The sequence below is a fragment of the Lathyrus oleraceus genome, chromosome 7 (genome assembly GCF_024323335.1).
Source record: "Lathyrus oleraceus cultivar Zhongwan6 chromosome 7, CAAS_Psat_ZW6_1.0, whole genome shotgun sequence".
NCBI lineage: Eukaryota > Viridiplantae > Streptophyta > Magnoliopsida > Fabales > Fabaceae > Lathyrus > Lathyrus oleraceus.
Genome location: NC_066585.1, coordinates 389,643,814 through 389,652,565, shown reverse-complemented (window position 1 = coordinate 389,652,565; position 8,752 = coordinate 389,643,814). Strand labels below are relative to the sequence as shown.

The 8,752-nt window shown below is 37.6% G+C and overlaps 1 protein-coding gene across 1 annotated transcript; it reads right to left on the bottom strand.

Annotated features, from left to right (window-relative positions):
- Nucleotides 1-1,394: 1,394 nt before the first annotated feature.
- On the bottom strand, nt 1,395-4,047 carry LOC127103976 (formamidopyrimidine-DNA glycosylase). The gene is made up of 3 exons (XM_051041200.1): nt 3,717-4,047; nt 2,158-3,111; nt 1,395-1,399 (listed from the first exon to the last, which is right to left on the bottom strand). Exons 1-3 carry the CDS (start codon nt 4,045-4,047, stop codon nt 1,395-1,397), a joined length of 1,290 nt encoding a protein of 429 aa, XP_050897157.1.
- Between the last annotated feature and the right edge of the window lie 4,705 nt (nt 4,048-8,752).

Genomic DNA, 8,752 nt, shown 5'->3' with positions numbered 1-8,752 from the left:
GGATGAGCGAGATATACATCTCGAATCCTAGCCTCAGGAGTGCATGGTATACACCATGTTCCATTTCCATCTTTATTAAAAAAAAGTTAAGATAGGAATTAAGTATTTTGGAATTTGATTGAGAAAGGGCTTGAAGAAACCGCATTGACAGTTTTAGACGATGGCGAGAGTTAAGATTGGCGAGGCATACGTCTCAAATCTTAACCTCAGGAGTGCATGGTATACACCATGTTCCATTTCCACCTTTATTGAAAAAGTGTTAAATAAGATTTATGTATCTTGAGTTTTGTTGTGAAAATGACTTGACCTAGATCAAGTATTGATGGACGTTTAAGAGAAATTTGAATGAGTGTTTGAGAGAGCAAAGTGGATGAATTTGGATGATGGCGAGAACTAGGATTGGCGAGATATACATCTCGAATCCTAGTCTCAGGAGTGCGTGGTATACACCACGTTCCACTTCCATCTTATTGAAAAGTGTTTAGATAAGGATTAATATTTTTTTTAGTTTTGATTAGAAAAAATGGCTTGACTCTAGATCAAGCGTTTGATGAAAGTTTGAAAGAAATGGAATGGAATAGGAGGGAGAAATGAGTTGATTTGTTTGTTGAGAAAAAGCTCGACGTTGAATCGAGTCATATTTTTGTATTTTTTAGAAACGGTTGGTTTTATTCTTGTGTTAGCATCTAAAACAAATAGAGAAATAAAAACAAATACAAAATTATATACACATTGGGGAAGTGGGGTACATTTTGTCAAATGGGGATTCAAAAATCATGAAATAATTAAATCAGGCCCAAACAACAAATGATGCGAAATATGAGTGTAAGTGCAAGAGAACCGGCTCATTGTAAGAAAGCCCAAGAGTAAGCTATGTGAGGTTGATGGCGATGCTTAAAAAGCAATCGACTTACAAGGGTGTGGAAATGGGCTCGACATTAAATCGAGAAAAAATATGATTTTTATAGTTTTCAAATGCTTTCGAATGCATGATGAAATTAAAAGAAATCAAATTTGCGTTATTAAACAATAATAAAAAAACTATGAGTAATAAAGCATAAACATAAAAGAAAATGTTAAAAAAATAAAAAAAGCTACACATCGGGGTATCGAACCCACTACGCTAAAGACCTAGCAACCACTCCTCTCCACCAGACCACTTACCAATTAACTGTTATTTTAATGCTAACTTAAATATGTAAACTAAGATAGATTAAAAAAAGAATTAAAATAAAAAACTAAATAAAAAAAGGAAACTGTTGACCTACTAGTAATTAAACCCAGCCGCATGGCTGTTGGGTTTACAATGGGGAGTAAATTGAAAACCTAAAACATTTATCAACTACTAACCTAGGAAAATTAAAGGAATCTTTTTTAATGTTTTTTAAAACTACTTATTCTGTTTAATAATAAATTGAAAAAAAAAAAAATAAGAAAAAAACAAAATGGAATAGCGCTTCCGTCTCTCTCACTCTGCGCTTCTCCACTTCTCTCAAAGCTCTTTCTTCTCTCCATCGCTCAACTTCACTTTCGGTATCGCTCTCTCTCATCCAACCTTACTCTTCTCTCTCAAGCGCGCTCACTCACCTCTCTCACTCACCGCCGCTCTCCACTTCTCTCAAACACGCGTTTCTCCTAATCGCTTCCGAATCGTACAAAAAATCAAAGGCTGAAGCAAAAGAGAGCTTACCTCCGGCGGTGACCACGGCAACGATGAAGCTCACAGGTTTGTCCTTGATTTGGTGATTAGGGTTTCTATCGTTTATGGTCGCCTCCTCTCTTAAATTGTTCCCTTTACTGATTCACTCTTTTTCTATTTATGCTCACGAATTAGGGTTTGGGATTTGGTCTATGGAGTCCAAAAGAGCATCCTGCGAAATCTCTTTTGAGTTGTCAGGTTTTTGTCGCCCTGCTTGATGGTTAAATTCGGAAGAGGTAACACAAAGCCACACTTTCTTCTTCGTTTTTGTCCTGATGCCAATTTGGGAATTTTTTGGAATTTTACTGCTTTACAGTTATTTTGTTTTGCTGCAGTGAATATTGGTTAACAGGAATGGCTGAGGTTGAGGTTCAAGGTGAGTATTGGTTTTGTTTGGACCTGTTGCTGCAGTTGTGATGTTTGCTGCGGGTGGGAATTTCTAAAATCATTCAGTATACCTGCTCTGTATTGTTGGTTTTGCAAATGACTTGGTGCTCGGTTAAGAGTTGTGGCTGACATACTAACTGCCGGCATTCGATGTTGTGTTGCTGCTGCCTGAGGCGTGTTCAGCGGGGAACGAGAAAAAAGTTGCTGCAAGCTTGTTGTGGTTGCATTTGGATTATCGGAAGTGAGTTTTCTGTTGGATATTAATTGAGTTTTCTGTTGGATATTAATTGAGTTTTCTTCAGTTTGGTTTTGCAGGTTCTGCCATTGATGCGTTTCCGTTGCCATTGGAGTTGGCTGATGTTGTACTTGGTTACGTGTTTCAACTTCAACTGCTTTTTCAATAACCTCTTTACTACACTCATACAAAGTTGAGCAGTTTTCTCCCGACAAACTAGAAGCTGACTGCTGTGGATGAATCCTTGCTTGGTAGAGCACTTCATCTGCAACCCAATTTCCAATACCTGAAATATAGCTTTGATCTAGTAATAAAACCTTGATTTCAGTTTTCTTCTTGTGCAAACGCCCAGTGAATTCGTCAAGTGTCATGGGTTCAAAGAGTGCATCAGGACCAAGCTCGGATATGGGAGGCACTGATGTCGGATCTTTGAGCAGGCGAACTTTTGCAAATCTCCTTTTGTCAGTGAAAGATATCTCCAAACCATCATCTAGCTGAATAAAAAACTTTGAATATTTGGAAGGCCATTCATCCTCATCATTTACAGCAGACCTTTTGTAATTTATTACTGCAACTCCCCTGATGTATATCGCACTAGCCATACCGAATTGGAAGAAAGGAAACGGCGGAGAATCGAGCTGAAGCCACATGTTCTTGCCCTTCCGGCGAGCTGCGACAATGGTTTTGCCGATGACGGAAGCTTCAAATTCGGAGTGAGAAACACCGTCGATGACTTTTGAATCATCGGCAACGATGCACTTGGTTATCTTCTTCCCGATACAGTTCTCTTCTTACAAGTACGCTACTGTTATGCTATGTACAACAAGCCTGTTTTTCTGTTATGAATGTTTTGCAGGTTAAGGTTGGTTTAAGATGGTTGCACGTGAAGGACGTGTTTGGTGGTTTGAAAATGAACGGTTATTGCAGAGGAAGAATGAGAATGACGCGTGTTTATTTTTTGATGATGTCGGCAAGCAGAAAGTCTCCTTGGCAGCAAGAGTATTGCATCCGCCTTTCCGGCCGCTTGATAAACACCGAATGTATCTTGGATTGACAGTGAACTAGGAACATAACCTTCATACCAAGCTTCCCGGTCATGTTTCATACCCAGCAGTAACAGGTATTTGGGATAACTTTGTTGATTGAGTTTTTTTGGAAAAATGCCCTTCTCAGTTCCAATTTCTTCTACTTGTGATATGCCATTAAATAATTCTTCTGATTTCAGCTGGCGGTGGGCATCCATTAGACCAACTCTTATTTCTATCTGGCCAACAACACTGAGCATGCTCTTCTGAGTTTGACGGTCTTTTCAAATTCAATTCCAGCTACTATGTGAAGCGAAGACTGTTTTGCAAAGCTCATACACATCAGAGAGAGGGCCTTCAAAAAAAATACCCACAGGAAGCATGTACTCTCTTCCTTGTATCCAGAAACCAAGCCTTGCACTCCCATTACGAAGGCAATATAATTTTACCGTTAATGAGGTTTGATCAGCTCTTACACACCTTATTACAACTGCTTTATCAGCATATCCTTCCCGCTTTTCACTAAATGAACTTCGTACCGTACTCATTGGATAATTTCGTTTTGGCATAATTATAGGTCGAATATATCTCTCAAGGCCATTCACGATGAAGTAACCGCCCATTTCCGATGCCTTTCCCTTCAATGACACAAGTTTCCGGGGAGAAGCACCTCTCAAGTTGCATCGCTTAAACTTTAGCATTATGGGAAACTGCCCAAAACTAAAATTGTCTTGAACAATAGCAGCATCGCCCTCATATTGAAGACAGACATTTGCTGAAAATCTCCCTGAATATGTGAGTTTTGCCTGTCTGCACTCAAATGGATAGAATGCCTGCCGTGTTGAATTTGCTAATCCTTCCTTCTGAGGCGGATGAAGGGCCAGTTTTTCCAACGAAATTATAAGCTTTTTTTGATGTTGAAGGATGAGTAACCACAAAGGATTTGAGGTTGATGCTTTCAATTTAACTTTGGCGTGAGGTCTGCTGCTAATTCCTGTTGTTGCTCTAAAGGTAAGTTTCGCAACATGGTTGGATTTCAGGTTACATTTTTAATGACTGGGGTTCATGCAGGTACGCGAGCTTTATCCTATCATCCATTTCACACGGTGGTACTTTGGCATCTTTATGATAAATACTGGGAGTATTAACGACAATCATCTTCCAGAAGTGCAAAGGACTTTAATTCGTTCTCTCTTAATCTCCGAGACTTCGCCGTCTATTCAAGTGATGACAGAATCCTCCAACCAAACATGGGTTTCAACTTGGAGCAATAACAGCGGCAGGGACTGATGGACTTCCAACTTTAATCAACCTCTTGCCGAATCCAGAGCAATTTTAGCCCTTGCCGTCCATGACGAAGGTTCTCCATCTGTGCTGCAGAGAAGTTGGTTCAAGTCTCTATTTTCATCTTTTCATCACAGTTTTCTGTTGTAATAAATTTATTGTTCAACACTGCATAATAGGCTTTCATGAAACCTTCCTGAGCATCTTTTATTAGCCAATAATGAAGTTGACCGGTTTTGTTAACTAGTTCTTGTTTATCATCATCTTCAGGTACTTGTTGTTGGTATCTCCATTCTCAACTTGATTAACAGCTGAACTGCCTTTGGCTTTCATAATGTTTGATTTGGTTCTGGATGCAGGATATTGACGGCATGATGCGTCACATGTATGTGGTGTGAGGTTACTGTCACGGTTGTTCTTCCGGCAGGGTCATGGCAGGTTGTATAACGCTAATCAACAGTACCGACGACTTTGTAATTATCAATGGAGTAGTTGGCGCAACCTTCCAGATCTGGACTTTCAAATTTTTCTGCAATGTCAAAAGGGGTCTTTCCCGCCTTGTTTGTAGCATTGATATTAATACCTTCCGTTGATAACAAGCAGCTGACATTAAGGGGTTCAGTATGGGCTGTTATTCTTCAGACAAATTGGTGGTGATTCTCCATGTACTGAGTACGGCCCTTGTTTGCGGCAATATGCAATGCTGTATTGCAATTTTGTTCTACAATGAAAAATGTAGAATGGTGTATTGTATAGGGTATAGGGTTTTAGGAAGAGGATTTTGTTGTTGGTGAGTTTTGATTTTAAAATGGATTTGGATTATTGGATATTTGATTGTAAAAATGGATGTGGATTTTTAGGAATAATCCAATATTAGTTTGAATATCAATTTAATTACTAATAACAAATCAGCAAAAACCAAATTAAAAACAAATTAATCTATAATTCATTTAAAATTACTTGGATATCAACTCTAACATTCATTTGGAAATTAAAATCGATTAGAGTTTTAATCATTAGTAAAATAAACAATTAAGATTAAATTGACAATTGGAATTAAACTTAATTTGAAATTAAAATCAAATTAAAAATAAAAAAAAGAGTCAAGATATTGAAATCCATTTTATAATCAAAAGCGCCATGATCAAAAAACCTAGACAATGACCAATGTGTAACAAAAATATGGATTTGGGAATGAATGTATGCAAATGAACTTTAGGCCAAGTGCCAAACAAAATAAAAAATTCAGGACCAAAATCGGGGTATGACACGTGGCTTCATTATGGGAAGTGTTTTGGCAAGATCGAACTTCACATGATCATTTCCATTTGCATGCTTGCACATGATGGTTTCAGCAGACTTTCTACACAATTTGGAAGTGGATTGCATTACTCTTGAGGCCTAAATGATTGCCCATGCACCCATGCAAGGAAGTCTCTATTTTTATCCAATTTTCAAGTGGTGCAAATATCAAACACATTGCCTATTTGAACAAGCTTAAGGCTTCAGATTCATCATCAACACCCTGCCCAAGCTTTGCTAGACCACTGCAAATCCTCACAGCCATAGAATTTTCTGAGAATTGTATTAAAATCGAGCTTGAACTTCACCATCTGTTTGGAAGTTCAAACTCCAGAAATTCACTTCCATTTTCATTCCATTTGGTTTCTGCAAGCAAGAGGAGGAGAAAGCAATCAAATCCAAATCAAGATCAAGTGAAATTGGATCAACTCGAAGGTGATTTTTCAGAAACTTCTCCTCTTCGATTCTCTCTCAATTCTCCACTATTCTTATTGATTTTTGATTGTCTGAAGTCCTACCAAAGTAGGCAACAAGATTGAGTTGCTTTGAGGTCAAATCGAAGCAACTCAGTTCATGATCCTCAAAATTCAACTCCCTGTATCTTCTCATATACTTGGAGTTAGACAAAACTGAGGCCATATTCGAGCTCCTGAGCATTTTTTCTTTAAATCCATGTCTTGCTTTTTCATTTCGGTGATGGTTGAAGGTGGACCAGTCTGGTAAGGTCCACCAAAGAAGAAGACCGGAGCTCTGGCTCCGGCGATGTGTTGGAAGCATCTCAACCATAGGATCCGTATAAATTATTTTAATCTTGTGCATTGGTTCTGATTACCACGCGTGCTTCTCAGTTGACTAGGGTCCATGTGGAATGCGTGCGCTGAACCATCTGATCTGCCACCTCAATTAATGAGGGATATCAAATGGTCCACGTATTTTTGGATTTCTGAAATTCCTTTTAATTGCTTTATTTTTCATTAATTCATATTAATTTCATTATTGATCCAAAAAGTATGGCACTTTCACCAAAAAAATTCAAATATTTTCCTCTTTCATTTTCTGAATTACAATTATTTTTTGGATCAATATTGATATTTTTCATGATTTAATTATTTTTGTGCATATTTTTAATTGTTTAAAAATACTTCTGACTTTTCAAAAATAATGAATTTTTTTCTCCAAGGTCCTTTGACCTTGTTTGACCTATGATAAATCCTTGGCCATTTATTTGGTGTTTTGAAGAGGTTTTAGGTTTTTGATAAAACATAATTTAATTTAATGCTTTTTTTAATGGATTTTTAATTGATTAATTGTGTAGAAATTATGTTGATCCATTTTTATTGACTTGTGAAGTTTGACTATGTGACTGGGCCTTGGTCAAGGTTTATTTGACTTTTGTTGGATTAAAATCATTGGATTTAGGGGTTTGATGAAATGTAGATTTCATCTCCCAAAATGAATGAATGATTTTAATTTGACAAAATTCCTCCCATGACCAATTTGTGTTTGTCTTATTTCCCTTCTCTCTTCATCTTCAATCCCTTTCTATCCTAATCCTCTCATTGGCCAATGACATCTCAATATCCTAAGACTAATTGGTTCATGAACCAATACAAGTATGGATGAGATTAGGTCCACCCTTTGATCATTTTCTTTTTGTGTGTGGTATGTTTTAGGAGTATGTTTCATTATGCCATATCTCTAACATGAATTAACACCAAAAAATTTATTGCCCGACCTCAGATAGTTGTGACTTCTACATAAGTCCAATTACGATTGCTTAATATAACGCTAAATTTTGACACAAAAGGCATAACATTCTAGTAAGTGAGATTGTAAGTCTCCCCCATTTCATGGTATTGTGTGGAAACTTGGCCTTTTTTCCTTCCTTTGGAAGATGTATTGGTTCAAGGATACATGCTTGTGAGTAGAGGGTTAAGTGTTCTCCAAAGAATCACTTAAACAATTAAAAGGCAAAACATCACTAACTTCTAATTGATAAGTATTTCTACAGAGTCGCGAAGCACATACATGAAGATCAAACTGAAGATCAGAATTCCATCTTTCAGGGTTTCACTTTCTATCCTTTGTTCTCCCAGTAAAACAAAAACCTTTTTGTAAATAAACTCAAAAACAATTAACCCTACGATTAGGATTGTACGATACGAGCCTTAAGCAATGGAGAAGGAATGGGACTGGAGAATTCCTACCCCTATTCTGAATATCTTTGGGTGCAGAACGAATGACCTAGTTGCTCACTGTATTCACCTTCTTTCATAGACTTTAGTACGATTCAAATCATGACTCTCATTTCAGAATAAAAGCAAACTCACCTCATCAAACTCGGTTTTGCCTTTTGTAGCACCTCAAATTTGCACCTACCTTTTGTACATACATTTTCATATTAGGTCATAACATTAACATTGTCCACTGCATAACATTGCATTGTCCATTTGCCCAAGTGCAAGTCATCAGACAAAATTAGGTCAACTGGTCAGGAGAATCAGTCAATCAAGCAAGCAAGTGCAATTTCTATTGAGGCAAAACCCTAGGGTTGGTTCAACATGTTCACATGACCTAGGGGTCCTTTTGAAGTGGTTTGGTCAAAGATTGGGTGCTCAGAAGTCATCAGTCATTGTTCAATCCACCAGAAACCCTAGAAAGTCAACTGTGGTCAACTGTGGTCAACTGTGCCTGAATTCATGGTTGAAGGTGGGAGATGGTTTGAAAGGCTTCATTCATGTCCATACAAGTCTCATTTGACATTTCAAAGATCAAGATTGAAGAATTTGAGGTCAGATGAAAAGTTTCCAAAAATAGTAA

Excerpts from the sequence above, each read along its gene's own strand:
- LOC127103976 (XM_051041200.1), bottom strand. The coding sequence starts at position 4,047 with ATGCTAAAGTTTAAGCGATGCAACTTGAGAGGTGCTTCTCCCCGGAAA. Across the intron at positions 3,112-3,716 it reads AGAGTACATGCTTCCTGTGG|AAGAGAACTGTATCGGGAAG; the intron begins GTATTTTTTTTG and ends CGTACTTGTAAG.